At 39.8% G+C, this 23386-nt stretch overlaps 1 protein-coding gene across 1 annotated transcript in view; it reads right to left on the bottom strand.

Moving 5' to 3' along the window:
- Window positions 1-23386, bottom strand: part of si:ch211-26b3.4 (connector enhancer of kinase suppressor of ras 2) — an 841707-nt gene that overhangs the window by 69060 nt on the left and 749261 nt on the right. The window contains exons 15-18 of the mRNA XM_063060466.1: window positions 18306-18354; window positions 14702-14874; window positions 10416-10489; window positions 5804-5875 (exon numbers count right to left, since the gene is read on the bottom strand). Of these exons, the coding sequence (XP_062916536.1) occupies window positions 5804-5875; window positions 10416-10489; window positions 14702-14874; window positions 18306-18354 (368 nt within the window). The remainder of the gene's footprint in view (window positions 1-5803; window positions 5876-10415; window positions 10490-14701; window positions 14875-18305; window positions 18355-23386) is intronic.

The raw sequence follows: 23386 nt of genomic DNA, 5'->3' as shown, positions 1-23386 counted from the left end.
TTTTCACCTTAACCAACAAAAAACTTCATATTTTTGTTGGGTAGAATTATAACGGATTAAGTTTTTGGTGGACTCCTATAACTTCCAAACTTTAACCATATCAGGATTGCTATAAAACTAGTTAACAAAGACTGACAACTATGACCCTACTTTCAATAATAAAGTTGCTATGAAGCAGACCTACCTTCCAGTATTTCTCCTGAAACCTTCAGGAACACTACCACTACCACCACCACACCTCCTCCTCCACCTCCTCCTTCTCCTCCTCCACCTCCTCCTCCTCCTCCTCCTCCTCCACAACAACAACAACAACTTCATTAAAAGCACAAGTTCCAAAGATATTCCAAGGCAGTCCATAGAATTTTATCAGTTTTATAAGGTCAAGCCACACAAGACAGATTGTGAAATAGTTCATCAATGATTTAATGAGAGACATAAAAGTGGAAAGAGAGGTAAAAAGAGAAATTAACAGGGAACTTCAGGCTAGTTGCCAGAGTCTTGGCAGTTGAAGGCCTGTCCTTTTATTTTACATACTTAATTTCAGGATTTGGAGCACTGAGATATTCAAGAAGGCTACCGGACTGGGAGAGATAATAGAGAAAGGGAGGGGTTTAAGGACAAGGTTGAGAATTTTAAAAACAAGTCTGGATCCTTTTATAAGTTAGTAAGCAAAAAATGAACACAGAGGCAGCAGAGCTTTGGAGGATAACATGCTATCCAGCAGTGCATTGGAATTGACACGGGCACATGGACAGAGGTCTCTGCAGGAAATGAGCAGCGGCAGGAAAAGAGATGGTTAAAGCAGTCATCGTGATGACATAGATACATGCACTGAATCCCACCTTGGGATGCCATGTAACAGTAACTTTGCAAACTCTCTGGTCTAGTCTTGGAAAGATGAGAAATGGAATTGGGACTGAGTGCATCTGGTTTTTCCAGTATTCAATTTGAGATGAGATCTGCTCATCCACAGTTTGATAATGGTCTGACAGCATTGAGATTGGAGAAAGACTATGAGAGTGATGGTGAGGTTACTCTTGGTATACTGTAGAAACAAAACCAGCTTTCCAATGTGAAGATTTCTTGAGTCAGATGACTTGACTAGAAATTCCTTGACAGATACTTGTAATAGGATTATCCTAACAACAGTGAGTTAATTCAATACTCTTGTAATATGCAAGCTAATACCAAGAAAATTGGCCATAAAAGCTGCTGGCTCTTTCAATCCCCAGGCAGGAGTGGAATGCAATATATCTTGTCAATACAGTAGTGTCACCCTAAAGCATCACAACTTTTTGGTTTACTTTTGATTCATTTAGCCACTCCTTTCCCAATAAATTGCCTGCAAGCCATATTTAATGATCTGTAAATATTTAGTCAGTGTATGTAGATCAAAATGAAATGGGACCATGAGGCACTGCATTTTGAGCAGGCTGCAGGCCAGCAGTGGCAGAGAGTTGATACAGACATGTCAGAAGGTCTCTCTAATGGCCACAGTACAGTAAGAGACTTGAAAGAAGAATGAGAGATAAGAATGAATGTGGCCGTAAATATTTTGCTCTGTATGTAGTAAGAAATTGGATTTGTTGATTGGCTGGTGGTAACTGCAGTCAGGTGATTTTTACTTTTGTTCAGGGGCTTGTTTAATGAAAGCCTACCTTGACATTATGCTAGAGATTAATCTAGCAGGGCCCCCCTTCACAGATATTGCTAACTGCTTATGAATAGATACATAGAGTTTAAAATTACAATGCACTCCAGCAATTTTTAAATTATATCCACAGCTGTTTTGCAGTGAAGTTATTTTTCAATTCAGTAAACTGTGCATAGCACCATATGCAGTGCCTATTCAAACCCCCTTGCGGGTTGCAAGCATCTGATATACTTCAGGGATGCTGTTGTGGAAAATTTTACAAGCTGCAAATCGAAGGGTGGGTGATGCACAGTATGGAGAAGTTGATGAGATAACAGATTTGTATAACCAGATATCCTTCCTGTTTCAGCAGCTGTGGAGCACTGGAAATGAGCCGTACAATATCTGCACAGCATCAACTTGTCTGATTCCATGCAATCATTCATCAAGCGCCCTCTGCATCATGTTGCAGGTAAGCCAGAAAGCTGTGAGAAGGAAACCATTGACAAGCCTCACCCCCACACATTGTTTGAATCCAGCAACAACAGAAACAACATTTAGTGGTACTAAGTGACTCTCCGTCACGTGCCAGTTCCAGGGATTTGGAAGGTTTCATTTAGCTGAAAGCTAAGTTATCTAATGAGAACCATAGAACAATGCAGCCCAGAAGGAAAGCATTTGGCTCATGTTGGCTCTTCGGGTAGAGTGATCCAATTGATCTCCCTTCCAAGCTGAGTAGAAACATTTCCTCATGGCTTTTCTGGGTACTTTGCCAGTCACCATAAATCCATGCCCTCTGGTTACCAACCCTTTTGTACTGAAAACAGTTTGCAATTATTTAATGAAGCAAAATAATTCATGATTTTGAGCACTGTATTAACATTCCTCAGTCTTTCCTGGTCTAAAATCAGCAGTCCCAACCTGTTTGGTCTCCTCACTCAACATCCCTCACCTTTCATTAAATCTCATCCAATTATTACTTGTAATTTCTTTTCACATTTTATTATCAAAGTATGTACATGATTCCATATACTGCCCGGAGATTCATTTTTTGCAGGCTTGAAGGATGTGAGTCTCTGATTGTGGTTTGAGATGTAGTTCAAGATGAAACATGAAGCACATGAATCACTGGCTCTATCTGCAAGTAAACACTCAACACATTCGCATCAAATCAAGTGAGGTTATACGTTTTCAGGAAATGGATTTCAATGGCTGTGCTGAAATAGTAGATGATGATTTACTAAGAAATTTGCTTCATGTACTTCTGCAGAGAACAGCAGTAGCTGTTAGCTCATAAGCTTGGTCTTACTGACATTGAGTTGTAACAACAACTTTACACTCAATGTAAGACCAAAGCATTGACTGTGGACTTCAGGAAGGAGAAATTAAGGGAACACACACCAGTCCTCAACCAGCAGTTAGCATTGAGGTCAGTTTCGAGTTCCTGGTTGTCAACGTCTCTGTGGAACTATCCTGGGTCCAACATATTAATGCAATTATGAATAAGGAAAGCCAGTAAGAGTTTGAGGAGAATCAGAATCAGGTTTAATATCACTAGCATATGTCAATGAAATTTGTTGTCATGCAGCAGCGATACAGAGTAAACATATAAAGAAAACTATAAATTACATAAAGAAAAATATATTTATTTCTTAATGTAATTTATAATTACATTATATATGATACTGTGCAAAAGTCTTAGGCACGTATATTACCAGAGTACTGTAGTAATTTTATGTGTTGCACAGTACTGCTGCGCAAAAAAAAAACAAATTTCATGACATATGTGAGTGATGATAAATCTGATACAGATGTGGGTTTGTATTGAGGACTGAGAATGGAATGCGGGCAGGGAGAGGGGATTCATGCTTAGGAAAACGGGAAAGGAGAGGGAAGGGAGTGGGAAGCACCAGAGAGATATTCTGAAATGATCAATAAACCAATCGCTATGAATCAAATGAGCTTGCCTGGTGTCTCATGGCTGGGTGTGTCTACACCTGCACCATCCCCGGTCTCAGCACTCCTTCTCTGCCACCTGTCCCCCAACCCTCCCACAGCTTTCCACCCTCGCCATTCCCAACATCCTCTGCTCCCAGATTTACAAACTCACTCCCTACTCCATGTTGACAAATTCAGTGCTGTGCAAAAGAAGTCTTAGGCATCCTAGATAGATATTTCTACAGGTGTACTTGGAGAGCATCTCCATCTGGTATGGAGGGGCCACTGCACAGGATCGTTAAAATCTGCAGAAAGTTGCAGACTCTGCCAGCTCTATCATGGGCAATAGCCTCCCTAAAGGCTGAATGTCGTTTATGCTTCCTTTGAAAGGGAGAATAAAGCCACAACTATGAGAATCCTCGCAGCATCCACTGATCCTGTGATCTCTGGTTTGGAAGCCAAAATTAGGCTGTCTTTCAAGAGGGTGAACACTCGCAATGTGGCAGGGCCTGATGGAGTATGTGGTAAGGCTCTGAAAACCAGTACCAACCAAATGACATCGTCAATCTCTCTTTGCTATGGTCAGAAGTTCCCACCTGCTTCAGAAGAGCAATAATTATACTAGTGCCCGAGAAGAGCAGTGTGAGCTGCCTTAATGACTATCATCCAGTAGTGCTCACATCTAAGGTGATGAAATGCTTTGAGAGGTTGATTATGATGAGAATCAACTCCTATCTCAGCAAGGACCTGGACCCAATGTAATTTGTCTATTGCCACAATAAGTACATAGCAGAAGCTATCTCAATGGCTTTCCAAGCAGCCTTGGATCACCTGAACAATGCAAACACCTATGTCAGGATTTTGTTTATTGACTATAGCTCAGCATTTAACACCATCATTTCAACAGTCCTGATTGAAAAGCTACTGACTCTAGGCCTCTGTACCTCCCTCTGCAACTGGACCCTCAGCTTGCTAACTGGAAACCCACAATCTGTACACATTGGAAATGACATCTCCTCCTTGCTGAGGATCAACAGTGACGCACCTCAGGGGTGTGTGCTTAGCCCACTGCTCCACTCTCTACATACCCACAATTGTGTGGCTAGGCACAGCTCAAATACCATCTATAAATTTGCTGATGATGCAACCATTGTTGGCAGAATCTCAGCTGGAGATGAGAGAGCGAGTGGTGTCGCAGTAACAACCTTGCACTCACTGTCAGTAAGACTGAAGAGCTGATTGTAGACTTCAGAATGAGGGAACACGAACCAATCCTCATAGAGGGATCAGAAGTGGAGAGAGTGAGCAACATCAAGATCCTGGGTGTCAATATCTCTGAGGACCTAACCCGGACACAACATATTGATGCAACTATAAAGAAGGCAAGACAGCGGTTATATTTCATTCGGAATTTGAGGAGATTTGGTTTGTCAACTAAAACACCAAAAACCTCTACAAATCTACCATGGACAGCATTCTGAGTGGCTGCATCACCTTCTGGTATGGGGTGGGGAGCTGGCTACTGCACAAGACCAACATAAGTTGCAGGAATTTGTAAGATTACAAGTCATGGGTACTAGCCTCTGTAATATCTAAGACGTCTTTAAGGAGCAGTGCCTTGTGAAGGTAGCATCCATCATTAAGGATCCTCACCACCCAGGACATGTCCTCTTCTCATTGTTACCATTGGGAGGGAGGTACAGAAGCCTGAAGGCACACACTCAGCGATTCAGGAATAGCTTCTTCCCCTCTACTATCCAATATTTAAATAGACATTGAATCCACGAACACGACCTCACTACTTTTTTTCTGTTTTTTTTGCAGTACTTATTTTAGCTTAACTATTTAATAAACACACATGCATACACACTTAACATAACTCAGATTTTTTTCTCTATATTTATTTTTCATATATTTCTTTGCATCGCTGATATAAAATTAACAAATTTCATGACATACTATATGCCGGTGATATTAAACCTGATTCTGATTCTGAGCAACTTGCATATTTTGTTTTAAATCTATACTAGGTGTTCATTCACAATGTGTTAATGGAAGCTCAGTGCAAGTTCTATGTGATTTCATCTGTGATATTAATAATAATATCACTATCAGTTACTCTTCATAATCTGCCATTTACATGAAACAAAACTGGCTAAACACATTACTCTCTACGCATGATGTTACTATTCAAAACCTTGAATATTACTTCTCAGAATGGAACTACTTTACCTGTTCATTTCTTCCAAGGAGTCGGTTGCAAAGTAGAAGCTCTTAATTTTTGGATGACAAGCCTTGAAGGCACTTCAGGGAAACAAAATGTTACAGTCACACAACACTGACCAGAAAAGAAGGAAGATTATTACTTTTAGCGAGTAGTTATTAAGCAAAGCACATTGGTTTTGGTGTTAGTTCTTTAGTCCATGCAATATTATAAAATTATTGACTCAGAAATCTCTAGCCTGTTCCATCTACAGTTTTCCCAAATTTCTACTGACATCATTTAGGTGGGAAGTTAAGCAGAATGCCAAACATCCAGGAAATGAAAACATAAAATAAAAACTGCAGATGCAGAAAATGCTGGAAACACCCAGGCAGCATCTGTGGAAGGAGCAACAGTCAATGTCAAGGACCTGAAATGTTGGTTTTGTTTTTCTTTCCACAGATGCTGCCTGACCAACTGAGTATTTCCAAACGTTTTCTGTTTTTGTATCAATTATCATCTTACTCATCGCAAGATCTGCTCTGTGTGTTCAGAAATATATATTTTTTTCACTTTTGTTTGACCTTAATTAAAGAAGGGAATTAAAAGACAGATGTCTGCTCTTTGCAAATTCACAAACAAGCACATAGGTAAGTTACAGTATAACTGCACAAACTAGTTTATTTAATTCTCTGTGTGTTCCTTCATCTATGATTGTATCATAGAATTGTACAGTGCAGGAATGGAGCCTGTCGGCCCACCTCATCCAGATTGATCATGATGTCAATGTACACTAATCCCACTTCCTGCATTAGGTCCATACCTTCCTCTCTGTGTTCATGGGCAAATTCCTTCTCAATGCTAGCTCTGCCATCTCCTATGGCAGCTCAGTCTAGATAATCACCACCCCCTGTGGAAAACTTGCTCCTCAGATCTCTTTTAAATTTCTTCTTTCTCCCCTTAACTAGTGCACTCTAGTTCTAGGGTCCCCTTTCAAGGAATGTATTCTACCTATCCTATCTGTGCCCATCAGAATTTTATAAACCTCTACAAGATTATTTCTTTACCTCCTATGTTTGTGTCAGTACAAACCTAGCCTATTCAATCTCTCTGTATAACTACAAGACTCCATTCTGGGAAACACCCTGGTGAATCTCTTCTGCATTCCCTTTATTGTTACCACATCCTTCCTGTAATGTGGCAACTAGAATACTACAGAATTCTACTTCAATGTGATCTACCCAAAGCTTTTTTTGACAACTGCAACATAGTATTCCCATACTAATACTCAGTGCCTCAGACTATAGAGCCAAACATACCGAATGCCTTCTTCATTATCCTATCCACCTGTGTCACCACTTTCTGCAAGCTTTGGAATTGCACCCTGGCTTTTTCTGTATCAACATTCCTAAGGCCCCCGCCATTTACTCTAAATGTCTTTTTAGAAATATATGAATTCCCAAACTGAACTACCTTACTCTTAGAGAGTCATAGGAAACTACAGCACAATAATGGATTCTGCGGCCATCTAGTCAGTGCTGAACCATTTAAACAGCCTACTCCAAATGACCTGTACTCAGATCATAGCCCTCCATGCCCCTGCCATCCATGTACCTATTCAAGCATTTCTTAAACATTGAAATTAAGCTTGCATGCATCCCTTGCGCTGGCAGCTCATTCTACACTCTCACAATCCTCTGAGTGAAGAAGTTTCCCTTCATGTTCCCCTCAAACTGTTCACCTTTCACCAAAAACTCATGACCTCTGGTTGTTCTCCCACCCAACCTTAGTGGAAAAAGCCTGCTTGCATTTACCCTATCTATGCCCCTCATAATTTTGTATGACTCTATCAAATCTCCTCTCAATCTTCTATACTCCAAAGAATAATGTCCTAACCTATTCAATCTTTCCTTATAACTCTGGTCCTCTGCTAGGGCACCAGCAATTTCTGCAGTTGCCTCCCACAGGATTTATCCATCCTAATTTGTTTCTCTTCCTCTGTAATATCTGTACAGGGCCCATGAAGTTATACTGCTTTGCCTCACTTCTAAAGACACTGTGTCCATCTTCTGAGTAAATACAGATACAAAAAAATTATTGAAGATCTCTCCTATCTCTTTTGGCTCCACATGTAGATTACCAGTTTGATCTCCCAGAGGACCAATTTTGTCTTTGCAATCCTTTGCTCTTAATATATCTGTAGAATTCCTTAGGATTCTCCTTCAATTTGTCTGCTACATCAACCTGATGCCTTCTTTTAGCCCTCCTGGTTTATTTAAGTGTTCTCTTGCATTTCTTATACTCCATAGGCACCTCATTTGTTCCTACCTGCCTATACCTATTGTGCACCTCCTTTTTTTCTTAACCAGGGTCTCAATATCTCTTGAAAACCAAGGTTCCCTACACCTGTTAGCTTTACCTTTTATTCTGATTTGTACATTCAAAACGTTACTTCTGAGAGCCTTCCACTTTCCATACACTTTTGCCAGAAAACAGCCTGTCCCACACCATACTTGCCAGATCCTTTCTAATACCATCAAAATTGGCCTTCAAATTAGAATCTCAACCTGCTGACTGGACGTATCTTTTTATATATTTACTTTGAAACTAATGGCATTGTGATCACTAGATGCAAAGATTTCCCCTACATGAACTTTTGTCACTTGCTCTGTCTCATTCCCTAATAGAAAATCAAGTATTGCACACGCTCTCATTGGGACTTCTATGTACTGATTAAGGAAACTTTCCTGAACACATTTAACAAACTCTATCCTAACTAGTCCTCTTACAGTATAGGGCTCCCAGTAAATATGTGGAAACATAGAAACATACAAACATAGAAAATAGGTGCAGGAGTAGGCCATTCGGCCCTTCGAGCCTGTACCGCCATTTATTATGATCATGGCTGATCATCCAACTCAGAACCCCGCCCCAGCCTTCCCTCCATGCCCCCTGACCCCCGTAGCCACAAGGGCCATATCTAACTCCCTCTTAAATATAGCCAATGAACTGGCCTCAACTGTTTCCTGTGGCAGAGAATTCCACAGATTCACCACTCTCTGTGTGAAGAAGTTTTTCCTAATCTCGGTCCTAAAAGGCTTCCCCTCTATCCTCAAACTGTGACCTGTTATAAACTCACCTGTTATAACAACCTTATGCTTCTGTGATCTCTCTACAAATTTGATCCTCTAAATCCCTCGGATTGTTGGGTGGTCTGTAATATAGCCCCATTAACATGGTCATACCTTTCTTATTTCTCAGTTCCACACATAATGCCTCACTAGATGAGTTCTCCAGTCTGTCCTGACAGAGCAGTGCCATGACATTTTCCCTGAATAGTAACTCCACCCCTCCTCCTTTAATCATTTCTGCTCTGTCACGTCTAAAAGAATGGAACCCCGGATTACTGAGCTGCCAGTCCTGCCCCTCCTGCAACCACGTCTTACTAATGGCTACAATATCATAATTCCAGGTGCTGATTCATCTCCTGAGCTCATCTGCCTTTCTTACGATATTTCTTGCTTTGAGTTATACACAGCTCAGGACCTAGTCACACCATGCTTAACCTTTTGGTTCTTGACTTTGTGTCTCAGGTCTTAACAATATCTGTCTCCACAATCTCTCTGCTCACTGTTCTGGCACTATGATTCCCATCCCCCTGCAAAATGCTGGTGTGCTCCCTCCTGCTTGTGTTAAACAGTATGAACTTCCTATTTCTGGCCTCACTATCACGTGGCACAGGTAGTAACCCTGAGATCACAGCCCTGGAGTTCCTGTACTTTAACTGAACTGCTAACTCTCTGAACACACTTTGCAGAACCTCTTCACTCTTCCTACTTATGTCATTGGTACCTACATGGACCATGGCCTCTGGCAGCTCACCCTCCCACTTAAGAATGCGGAGGATTCAATCGGAGATGTCTCGGACCCTGGCACCTGGTAGGCAGCATACCATCTTAGAATTGTCCACAGAACCTTCTTTCTATTCCCCTGACTAATGAATCTGCTATCACCACAGCTCTTCTCCCCGTCCCCTTCCCTTCTGAGTCAGAAAGCCAGACTCAGTGCCAGAGACCCAACTGCTGTGACTTTCCTCTGCTACTGCTCTAACTGTACAATTATAAAGAAGGAAACAATAAATAAACTGAAAAAAATCCACCTACAGTTTTTTAATCTTCTCTCTCACAAGCCTCTCCTCACTGAAAGCTCGAAGAGCTAAAGCCTCAAATAACCATTGTCCACTCCAACATCTTGGAACCTAAACAGTAATTCAGAGTGGAATTAACTTATCCACAAAGAAGGAAGAACAATAAACTTGTCTGCATTAAATTCCATTTGCCACTGTCCTGGCTAGACTTTTAGCTCATCTATGTTCCAGTGTATCCTTGAGCAATCTTCTTCATTATCTATGACTCCACAAATATTCTGTCATCTGCAAAGTTATTAATCAGACCACCAACATTTTCATCCAAGTCATTTAGATTGATTTTCTCACTGTTAATTTTGGTGTGATATTGCAGGTTTCAGTTTCAAATTGGCCAAAATACAAGCAATTGCCCACAGTCAAGAAATTTTATCTTTAGATGTTTAAAGTTGAGCAAATAATCCCCTTGTTTTACAAATTCTACTTTCAACACTTACTATTTCCGTCTGCATTCAATAGCTCTATCAATCCGAAACTCTGGTAGACTGATAAATCCCTCTGCCTTTTCATCCTGGCAAAACAAGGACACAGAGCCTGTTATGTTGTTCTGATGTTTAAAATAAAGTTCCTGTTTTGATAGAAAATGCGTCAAATTTTGCACCATTTAGGTTTTGCCAAAAATGATAATTAGTGGAAGTTAATTTCTCCACCATGGGCACCCAGTCATTAATGTAGCTAGAACTGATCTAATTAAATCATAAACTGTTTTAATTAATTTATTCTAATTGTGATTTTGTGTGATAAACCTCAAATTGCAGAATTGCGTCAAGTTGACTTTATGTTTGCATTATTTCCTTAGGAGTGACACAATGCTTTGCATCATCCATCAAAAATTATTCACAGAGGTATTTTGAACAATACCCAAAAATTGCCTTTGTTGCTGAATTGTATCGTTAGAGCTTTAATCCTTTCATTTTGGTGTAGTGGTGGCCCCTCATACAACAGCTAACAGATAAATAAAGCCAGTCTTTATTGGCTTTATAGTTGGCTTGTAATTTCCCTTGGTATCAGGGCCAAGAAATGACATCTGCCCAGGGTATGTGGACAAGGGACTTCACCCAGGCCAAGACAGGGTTTTCCCAACTAAATTCACTACATTAAACCTTGTTGAGATTCGACTTAGTTGGTATCAGTTTGTGGAATTAGTAGTTCACACAGTAAGCTCGCGATTCAAATTTCACATAACAATAAGCAGAATCAGGTTGATTATCGTTGTCTTTTATGATGTGAATTTTATTGTTTTGTGGCAGTTCCAAGACATAAAGTTATTTCCCCCTTTTTATTGTTCAGCTTGTTCCCCTTCATTATCAGATTTCTGAATGGTCCGTGAATCCATGAACACTAATTCGTTATTCCTGCCTTTGGCCCTATTTATTTATTTATTTTGTAATCTATAGTGATTTTATGTCTTCCACTGTACTACTGCTGCAAAACAACAAATTTCATGTCATACATAATAATAAACGGATTTCAATGTTGTTCTATTTTTAAAAATATTTGCTTGTGACATTTGAATTGTAAATATTACAATTTCACAAATGAAGGTGAATACTGATCTCTTTGCCCCTGTAGTAGATGCTAAAACCACCTTCTGTCCATTGGTGCAAGCAGGTTATATGATGTGACAGGGTAGTGCTTTTCGTGTATGACATTATTTAACAAGAATATGAAGCATTGTAGTTCTGTTGTGCACATCGTTTTTGAAGGATTAACCTTAACATAAGTATTTTTTTCCCGAAAATCACAGGAGATTCACAAACATGCATATAATTGACGAGAAAAGGCAATTAGTCAAAACTGAAGGCTTTGTGCGAAAGACCATTTTGTAATGACGCATTATTTATTTATGTTTATTCTTGCATTCTGTGGATTTTAACGAGATGTGAACTGCTGAATAAACACTGCTGCCTCTGCCAAGAGAACTGGAGCACTGGGCATTTTGTAGATGCCCTTCCTGATATTGACATGAATGCTGGTTTCAGGAAGTCATTGTGTGTGGAGCTCATGTAAGCAATCGGCTACTTAAGCACAAAATGCTAAATGCTGAGAACAGGATACTGCATTGGTTGTTTACAAACTCTTTCCAGAACTCACTTGATCCATTCTAAAGCAACCCACACAAAGTGCTGGAGGAACTCAGTAGGCCAGTGAGCATCTATGGAAAAGAGTAAACAGTCAACTTTTCAGGCTGAGACCCTTCATCAGGACTTTTTTCATCAACTATATGCAGATTTGTGAAACTCCTATGATTTTTGGAAGTCTGTCCTGAAACATTGACTCTTTTCCATAGCTGCTGCCTGGCCTACTGAGTTCCTCCAGAATTTAGTGTGCGTTGATTTGGATTTCCAACATCTGCAGATTTTCTTGTGTTTTTGATCCATTCTACTTCTGCCCTTTCCAGTCCCTTTCATCTCTTTCACTCTCAGATTCACAACTTCACACATGTAAACGTAAACTTAACACACGTAATCTTAGAGATGGTATATATAATTATCTGGATAGACAGGGTCTGATTAGGAACAGTCAACATGGATTTGTGCGTGGAAGGTCATGTTTGACAAATCTTATTGAATTTTTTGATGAGGTTACTGGGAAAGTTGACGAGGGTAAAGCAGTGGATGTTGTCTATATGGAGTTCAGTAAGGCCTTTGACAAGGTTCCACATGGAAGATTGGTTAGGAAGGTTCAATCGTTAGGCATTAGTATCGAAGTAGTAAAATGGATTCGGCAGTGGCTGGATGGGAGACACCAGAGAGTAGTGGTGGATAACTGTGTGTCAGATTGGAGGACAGTGTCTAGTGGTGTGCCTCAGGGATCTGTACTGGTTCCAATGTTGTTTGGATAGATATATAGACAAGAAAGGAATGGAGGGTTATGGGCTGAGTGCAGGTCGGTGGGACTAGGTGAGAGTAAGAGTTCGGCATGGACTAGAAGGGCCGAGATGGTCTGTTTCTGTGCTGTAATTGTTATATGGTTATATAAATCTTTAGTGTCTCAATGTTACTCTTGCAAATTCTCTTCCTAAAATTCTGCCCATTGTAACACTTCGTATTAAGGAGCCTCCTTTAATAGTTCTCCTTCTAATGCTCAACTGCTTGGAATGTTACTATTGTTAAAGATTCTTTATCACTGTGAGTAATTGTCACAGAGACAGAGTTAACTGGTAATATAAGGGATTGCATTTGCTTCAATGTTCACATTTTTCACAAAATCTGAAATTGCGAACTCATAATGTACTAAAACTGTAAAATATAAATGGCGGTCTGATGATTGTGGTACACATTTTACCTCAATTGTACACCAATTATACTCACCATAAATCAATTTATTAAGTTGGGAATTTTTATCTTATCATTTGAGATGTTGGGACTGGTGGCAAAGTGGTGGTGAGCTGCCTTTTTGAACTGGTAAGGTGTTTCTGGTCAATAGTGCTTTTTAGTAATGAGTTCCAGGAACGAGAATGACTGACAACAAAGGAACACAAAAGTACAAAGCACAAAGTACAAAGTAAATTTAATATCGAAGTATATGTGTATATGTCACCATATATAACCTGAGATTCATTTTCTTGAGGGTACACTCAGCAAATCCAGGAAACATAATAGAACCAATGAAAGACTGTACCCGACAATTCTAGACACGGAGCAATTTCAGGTACAAAAGGATTTGGGAGTCATTGTGCAGGATTCACTAAACGTTGAGTTTGTGGTCAGGAAGACAAATGTCATGTTGGCATTCATTTCAAGAGGACCAGAATATAAAACCAAGGATGTAATGATGAGGGTTCATATGGCATTGGTCAGACCCCGCAACTGGAGTATTGTGAGCAGTTTTGGGGCCCTTATCTAAAATGTCCTGGCATTGGAGAGGTTCACAAGATTGATTCCAGGAATGAAAGAGTAAACATATTAAGAGCTCTGGGAGTGTACTTGCTGAAGTTTAGAAGAAAAAGGGAGATCTCATTGAAACCTATCAAATATTGAAAGGCCCAGATAGGGTGGATATGGAGAGCATGTTTCCTATAGTGGGGGAGTCTAGGAACAGAGGTCACAGCCTCAGAATACAGGGATGGTAATTTAGAACAGAGATAAGGAGGAATTTCGTTCGCCAGAAGCTGGTGAATCTGTGGAATTCATTGCTGTGGTGGTCAAGTCATTGAGTATCTTTAAAGTGGAGGTTGATTGTTCTTGATCAGTCAGGGCATCAAAGGTTATGGGGAGAAGGCAGGAAAATGGGGTTGAGAGGGATAATAAATCACCCATGATGGAATGGCAGAGGAATTGCGATGGGCTGAATAGCTGAATTCTGCTCCTATATTTTATGGTCCTATGGGTTCACCCTCTTGTCCTGAGTTATTAATTAGTCATGTGCAACTAAGAGGTCAATAAATTGCTGAGCACTGTTGAGAACAGAGAATGCATTCAGGAGAAGGCATAAATGAAAGCATTCAGAATTTATTTAGCTTTGGAAGAATTGGGGATAATGGTATGTTGTAAAGCCTCTTTCAGAAAATTAGAGTTCAAAGTACTCAGTACACACGTAACTGGCATTCTATCATTTCCTTTAAGAATTCTGTTGAATAGAATGTTGGGGTAATGAGCTACCCCTGAGTGTTAGATCTATATTCAGCATTTCTATGCTTACTCAGACTCTTTGCATAAAGACCGCTTTCTCCCAGTTCTTTTAAATAAAAAGATCAATGGAAAGAGAATTTTCCCCTTACATTTTGGTTTGTGTACCAGTAGAGAGATGCTTCCTTTAGAATAAACCAGTACTTCTTCCATTTCTGGGTGAAGTATCCTTTTGCATCTTTCTTCTTCCACAGCCAGCCTTCACAATCTCCATGGCCCAAGTCCTTGCAAGAAATTCGCCTCCTGCTGCCACTGGTAAGGGAGCCTGATGGAGGAATCAAATATTAAATTGTATCTGGTAGTAATGCACACAATGATAGCAGATGCATTGAACATTTCTATTCATTCTGGATGCTGTAAAGTGCCATCTAACTTTAGTTGTGATTTTCAATTTGGAATATTATCAGAGCCAAATGTCCAACACAGAATGGTTACAGATGACAACTGGCATCAAATCAGGTTTAGTTCATTCACTTTCATGTGAATTATTCAGACAAAGCACTGGAACTGAGTTTGAATTAGTTTCAAATTTCACTTATGATGTAGTAGAGCTGGGAAAGATGAGGAAATGGAAAATGTTGGGTGAGGATATAATTAATAGTGTAAATGTCAAAGGATTGAAATTACAGGATTGACAAAAGTTAATACATTCCCAGGACATGCTACAGTTTGTGATTTTAAACAAGGAGATAACCTGATTATTTAAACTCATTAATTCATCCATTAAAAGAGCAGGGGAGGAATATCTAACCACATCAGGCACACATCATCAATATCAGAAATAAATGTTTACATTGTGTTAGGCTTGTCGATCTAGTTTGATTGTGATAAATACAGGAATTATTGCAGGGTTTAGGTACCCCTGTTCACCTGCTTGTTCGTGCAAATATCTAATTAGCCAATCATGAGGCAGCAACTCAATGCATTAAAAGCATGCAGGCATGGTCAAGAGGTTCAGTTGTTGTTTAGACCAAACATCAGAATGGGGAAGAAACGTGATCTACGTGACTTTGACCGTGGAATGATTGTTGGTGCCAGACAGAGTGGTTTGATTATCTCAGAAATTGCCTATCTCCTGGGATTTTCACGCACAACAGTCCTTAGAATTTACAGAAAATGGTGCAGGAAACAAAAATCAACCAGTGAGTGGCAGTTCTGTGGGTGAAAATGCCTTGTTAATGAGAGAAGTCAGAGGAGAATGGTCAAGTTGACAGGAAGGTGACAATAATTGAAATGACCATGCATTACAACAGTGTGTGCATCTCTAAATGCACAACATGTCGAACCTTGAAGCGAATCGTGGCAGCAGAAGACCATGAACATACAGAAATACACTCAGGGGCCATGTTTCTCTGGTACCTCCTGAATGACCACTGAATGTATCTTCCTACATCCTTTCAGAAAAGGATTAAAAAGTACACATTCCCAAAATCAACAATTCTCACTTATCTTAAAGGGTTGGTGTCTCAGACTGGAATTCACTAGTTAAAAAATCATTTAAAACAAAAAACATAAAAATACAGGCAGTAACGAAGCATACTCTGCGTCCCATTTCACCTTGTGCTTCATATGCTTTTAACAGTGCATATTTTGATTTAATGCTCATGTCTGTTGCTTTCACATACACCAATAAAGTTTCATTGATTTTTGCAAGGGCTTTTACATTTGCAACACTAAGAAGAATTTTGGCTGAGGCATGTAAGGGAATTCAATATGATAATATTGATTCCCTCCACATGGGAAACTAATTGTTATGAGGGAAACTAATTGTTATGAGCATTTCAATGTTGAGAATATCACAAATCATTAAAGATGATAGACAGAGATATATATATATGCTGGCAACTATGTGAAGAGCATTGGAAAAACATAGTTCAGTCTGTAAGGAAATGTTGCTGACTGGTACATCCCAGGCTGCAGGAATATGTGCTGAAGGACACACTGAGGCTTGGTGCGGCCAACACAAAGGCTTTGTGAGGAAGGCCTGCAGTCTGGGTAAAGTCTTTGTGGCATTAGATATAGAGGGGCTATACACTGTGTAGAAGCCCTTTCAAACATAGGAAGTTTGTAACTTCCTGTGAGACCACTTGAGTAAAAAATAGTGCTACGTATGCAGAATAACACAGTAAATGTACAGACTGAACAATATTACAAATGGCTTTATATTTTGTGTATTTCGGCATGATCTTCCAGGGTTGTTGTGCAGATACATAAAGGTTGTGGGAATCTTGCTTAGTTTCTTTTGAAAACTGTAGTTTGAGGGTTTTTAACAAAATTTGATAGGCAGTTAAACTTCTGCTGTGGAGGAATTAATGACAAGGGGCATCATCTGAAGTGGAGCAAGGGCTTCCAAAAGAACAATTAGGAGCAGTTTATCTTAGAAAGAGTTGCAGTGAGTTGGAAGTTGCTTGATAAAGTCTGGGCTTAGACTTCTCAATTATATTGAACTACTTCCTATAGATAAAATAATTTGAATAAACAACTTACAGTAAGTGCAATGCGATAACTGCGGTTGGCTGAACTTTTGGGTGTTGTTTCTGTAGCCGGGGAATAGGGGAAAGAAAGCACACTCATACTGTCAGGAGCAGTGGATTGAAGCAGCGTGCTTTTGTGCAGTGAAGCTTTCAATCTCTCTCCGTTCTTGTTATTCCATTTGTGCATGACTACAGATACCAAAGCTCAAAGGGATCATTTAATTTGTTCTCATTTCTGAGACTGCACTGTACACAAGTCTTACATAAAAAGTAACAGCAGAAATATTGTTTGAATGTTTATAAGATTACCAAATGCACATTACAGACCATTAACAATTTCAAGAAATGCAGCAAAATGACAGCTAACTCAATAATAGCTTGAAGGATGCAATTCCACAATGTGAAAGATGTCTCTACTTTATAATATAATAGCTTAAACACGAGGAATTCTGCAGACACTAGAAAATCCTAGGCAACACATCAAGAAAGCTGAAGGAAATCAGCAGATCGGGTAACACCTATGAAAGTGAACAAACAGTCAACATTTTGGCCTGTAACGATGACTGTTTATTCATCTCCATAGATGCTGCCTGACTTGCTAGTTCTGCCAGCATTTTGTGCGTGTTGCCTAACATAATAGCTTATAGCTTTTCAGCGAAGGATAGAATTCAAATCATAGAGTAATGTGGAGGGTTAGGAAGTGTGGAGGCCAAAACACCAATATCTGCTGGCTCTTTCTCCAATTGGTCTCCTCCTCTTATTCTTTCCTATAGCCCCTACAACTTATTTTCATTTTCCTGCACAATTCCATTGCTCTTTTGAAAATAGTGGTTTGACAGATTATAGTAGCACATTTTGCTACTTCTTCCTGGCTCTTTGCCAATTAACTTCAGTCTGTGTCTTCTGGGCTTGTAATTTTGAACATCTTTATTCAATAACCCTTCAATTTTCTCTGATTTAATGTGATCAATTCCGGCTTTTCCTTTCTTTTCACTTATAATATGCTCATCTTTACCACCAATCTAATATACTTGAGCACCCTTTTGAAGGTCTTGACATTTATGATACTCCAGTTGAGGTCTAACCAATAACTTTTATCATACCACCATAACTACTGATAAGCTCCACCAAAACATAACCTGGTTCAATACTTTGTGTCTTTATTTACGAAGCTGACTTAAAATAAAACAGTTTATAATTGACTTCTTTGCATGTTTCCTACCTTTTTGTCTCTTCTTGGTTTTTGACCTCAGAGAAGCATAATGAAAAGACTGCAAAAATTAAATGAGACAATTAAAATATTACAGACAATGTGTATCTGCATGTATATAAATATGGTGCTTGAAAAACAAATATTAATCAAGATTGGTAGTTTTTGAAATGAGGTCCTATTAATTCTATTTCACGGATTTAAACTAACAGATCAGATGCACCAATCACAAGTAATGCATTTGCCAATATCACTAGTTTCGGTACTGGCTCTTTGGTGACCAAAGTTGTGAACCACAAGACTTTAAGACATGATTGTAGACTGGAGACATTGTACAAAATTGCCCTGGGATCTTGGAATCCTTCATTAGTCCTAAATGATACACAGCAGCAGGGAATTCGGCATGCAAGTACCATTAGGTTCCAATACTGTTAGTACAAAATCAGTAATAATAATACACCATTTACAAAAGACAATGGAGTCCACATTTTCATAAAATTACAGTGTGTAATTAACCATGATTCTATTTGCAGGAACAGTGTATCGCTACAATTTCCACATTGAAATGATGAATGTGAAAAATCTACCTCTCTTTTCAATCATCCCCACCCTCACCTCCGTTCAGGGCCACAAACAGTCCTTCTAGGTGAGGTAACACTTCACCTAGGGTCATCTATTGTGTTTGGTGCTCCTCTACATTGGTGAGACCCTTCGCAAATTGGAGGACCGCTTCGTCGAGCACATCTGCAACATCTGTCACAAGCAAGACTTCCCGGTGGCCAAACATTTAAATTCCGCTTCTTATTCCCATTCTGATGTGTTGATCCATGATGTCTTCTAGTGCCAATATGAGGCCACCATCAGGGTGATGTAGCAATTCCTTATATTCTGCCTGGGTAGCCTCCAACCTGATGGCATGAATGTCTACCTCTCCTTCTGGTAAAAAAAAATCCCCCCCCCCACCCTTCCTCCATTCCCCATTCTGAGGTGGGTGGACTCGAGTTCGGTGTCTCCGCAAGAAATTTGTGTGTCGTGGGAGACAGAAGATTGAAAGCAGCAAGTTGGCTGCTGGCTGTGTGCCCAGAGACTCGAGTTCTTTGGGCACAGAGCTTGGAAAAAGTGACGCAACAGAGCTTTAACATTGTTGTTTGTTAAGTCTATCCTCTCGCTGTGAAATAGAGACATCTCTTTTTCCGTTATTAGGGAGAGAGGGAGCCTGTGGTATGTCGAATTACCAGGTGAAAGAGTAGTCTTTGAGGTACTGCAAGCCTGTGTCTTTATTGATGCTTGCTGCATGCTTGAGTGCTCGGTGGATGGTGCTGTAGCTTTTTTGCTGTTTGGGGGGGCATTGCTTTGCTGCTGCTGATGCGTGGGAGAGGGGAGCTGGGAGTCTTTAGGGTTCTTACATTTTACTGTCATTCATTCTTTGGGGCACTCTGCTTTTGTGGATGTTTGCAAAGAAAAATAATTTAAATGTACCTTTGGAACCTTTGAAACCTTTACTTCTTTTCACCTGCCTATTTCTTCTCCTGGTCCCATCTTCCTTCCCTTTCTCCTATGGTCCACTCTCCTGTCTCATTAGATTCCTCCTCCTCCAGCCCATGAACCATTCCCACCCACCTGGCTATACCTATCACCCTCCAGCTAGCCTCCTTCCCCTCCCTCCACTTTTTTATTCTGGTGTTTTCCCCCTTACTTTACAGTCCTGAAGAAAGGTATCAGCTACCTGTTCATATCCATGATGCTGCCTGACCCGTTGCACTCCTCCAGCATTTTGTGCATGTTGCTTTGGAGTTCCAAATCTTCTCATGTTTATGACCTCCCGTTGTTACACTGGAACTAAAGGGCCATTTGGTGTCACTGGAGGCTTTCAGGAGTTTTATTTGTTTTGCCAATTGTTGTATCTTTATTCTATTGTTCATTCTTATTTACGAGCCTGTTATCAATATTTCTTGACACGCTCACCTAATACAAAGATATATCATTTGAGTTTCAAAAGCCCCAAATGACCAGCATTTCGATCTTTTGAAACCTCTATTAAATGTGCAAAAATGCTTCCTGATTTCAGCTAACCTAATTTATAGTAGCTCCAGATTTTAATATTCTTTTCCCTTGTTCATGATTTATCACTGTAAGAAATAACTTCCCTCGGCCTGCCTTATTTGGTTATTTTATTATTGTAATTATTAATAACGCTACACATATTTTTCCATGAAATTTCATTTGCAGCCCTTTCCAGCCTGTCAGTATCTTCTTGAAGTGTTTTAATGTTCTCCTATGTTTCCAGCAAGTTGTGAAATTATTCATTGGACTCCAAATGATTAATATTTTTCAAAGAAAACATGATCCTACCATGACAATGAAATGCACTAGATCGGCCCAGTGTAGGACTCTCGATTTGTGATGATATTTTATTTATGCTGCCTTTGAATTCTAACTTTTTTACAAGTGTGTTATAGGCATGGGATTTAAGATTGCCTCTGGAGGTCCGTATACAGAACCTCAGTTGTATTCTCGTCAGAAAGTTCATTCAGGTTAGTTAAGCACTACTTGCTTTTGCTAAACCAGAGCTGGTTTCTTGCACTAACTTGCACTCATACTAGTGACTGCATTTTGTTGCTGCTGGTTTCCTTACCATTAATATTAAGTTGATTGACCTATTGTTGGTCTATTCTTTCTTCTATTCCTTGGCACAGCCCTCAGACTAAGAATTGGAAGATAATGGTGATGAGCAAGAAGGGGGCATGAGAAGGCCTTGGCGAGTAGGGTAAAGGAAAACCCCAAGGCATTCTTCAATTATGTGAACTCCTTTTGCAATTTCCAACCCTATGTTGCTCAATAATTTTACAAGCTACCCATTCAAAACTGCTGTCTCACCAGTAGCTTATCCAATATATTTGCTACCTCCCATTTTACTGCAAGTATGGAGGCATCTTCTTTGATGGTAAAAACAGATGCAAAGCATTCTTCCTGAACGGTGGCTTCTTTGCCGTCATGGAGAACTGAGTCTTTTCTGCACCTCTGCTCTTACTCCTTCTCTCCTGGACAGAATAACTACAGAGTTCCCCTGGTCCTCATCTTCCAGCTCACCAGTTCATTCAAAGAACCATTCTTCACAATCTATTCACACCTCCAACAAGTTCCAACACCAGGAACGTCTTCCCTTCCCTCTCTTATCAGTATTTTCAAAGGTCAGTTTCCTCTTCTGCTTTGTGTGATCGAGGTTTTGAAAACCTTTATCTTGATTTCAGCCTTTGGAAAACCAATACCTGAATTAAATTAAAAGCAATAAACTCTCCAAATGTAGACTGGGATTATAATAGTGTAACCGTAAAGCAATGCATTTAGGATCAATTTCATGATCAGTATGTTATGCAAGGAAGAGCTGCTGAAAGTGAGTTGGAGGAAAACTGAGTGAACAAGGTCAGTGGGGTAATAGTTAGAAAACAACACAGTATTGTTATGTTCAGGTGGAAGGGACAAGGGGAAAACTTCATCTTTTGCCACACTGGAACCAAGAGAGAGGCATGAAGGAAGTCAGCCAGAGACTAGAAAATCTACCGCAACCTATCAAATTGTGATATTTCTGTAATGAAAAATATATATAGCCTTTATTCATCATTTAAGCAAGATGGTATTTTATTAAAAGTATATAAGATAAACATACAGTAATTGCACTGGTCTTTGCATGTAGCCAAAAACAAGTTCATGGTGAACTGCCGAATAATTTTGATGTGTCTAGTTTCCTATAAAACAAGGCTGCTTATTCACTGACACGAGAAATTCTGCAGGCACTGGAAATCCAGAGCAAGAAACACAAAGTGCTGGAGAAGCATTTTGTGTTTCTGTGGAAATGAAGAAGGGTGTCAGCTCGAAACGTCGACTGTTTATTCATTTCCATAGATGCCACCTGACTTGTGGAGTATCTTGAGCATTTTGTGTTTGTTACTAATTCACTGAGACTCCATTAATTCTGCCTCCATTGACCGAGTGTATCCTGTAATTCCAAAAGTGGCCAAAAAGAAACAAGTTCAAATACGTTTGTAGAATATATCAAATAAATTGCTTGCACTTTGACTGCAGGTAATGATTTCTGTTTTGGGTGTCATAGCAATGAATTAGCAGGGAAACAATGGCTCAAAAATTCAACACTATGGTGCTCATTCTTCAGGCCCCGTGGATGTTGATTTGGTTCCAATTTACAAACCAGTGCATCCAGGTACTTGTAGGATAAATCATAGCAGGTGCTATATGTGTAAAGAGATTAGTACATAAATCTAATGTCTGCAGGTAGGAGGGTGAGCAGACAGATCATAATTTTACTCCATGTGCAATGTGCACAGTGCTGATAAACTGGAGTTTAGCTGAGAGCTCATTCTGTACCAGGGCGAGAATCACATCAACAGTATTAATAGGGATCAGCAGTTACTTTCAGGTCAAGTGTTGACCTGATTCCATTTGAGTGTTTCTGTCTGTCTTCAAAGCCCTGGTACAATCCAGTGATCTGTAATGTTGATGTGGATTGACGGGAGAGCCAGGTACCAAAAATCTTTACCTTGGCTTCAAGCTTTTAGCAAACCATTAAGAGGCATTACCCTTAATATACAGCGGGGAGAATGAGCAGAGTGTGGACAGAAGAAATCATTGGGCTGGAAGAAACAGAAAGTGGAGGCTGAAGGATTGTGAGAAAGGCATATTCACATGGGAATATCAGGAAGCAACTTTCGAAGCTGAGCCTCAGTGAGAAGCAGGGTCCCAACATTAATATGGACTGAGATTCCCAGCCATAATTGCCACAACAGAAGAGGAGGAAGAACATCATTACAGTCACCACGGCTGAGAAACGTTATTATGATGAGCTCTCCTGGGCAGACTCTGAAGATGTCTGTATTACCCAACGGCGTGTTATCCACTTCCATTAGAACAGACACAATGTCACAGGCACAAATAGTCCAAAATATCACATTGCCTTTACTATAGACAACTGCAGAGCTTCCTTTGCCTAAACAAACACCTGACGCAAAGTAGTAAATTTATAAATCAAAATCCCAACCAGTTACCCATGCACACTGATGATTTCCTCCATTCAGCCC

Source organism: Mobula hypostoma, chromosome 10, assembly GCF_963921235.1.
Source record: "Mobula hypostoma chromosome 10, sMobHyp1.1, whole genome shotgun sequence".
Taxonomy (NCBI): Eukaryota; Metazoa; Chordata; class Chondrichthyes; order Myliobatiformes; family Myliobatidae; genus Mobula; species Mobula hypostoma.
This window is presented reverse-complemented; position numbering and strand designations above follow the sequence as displayed.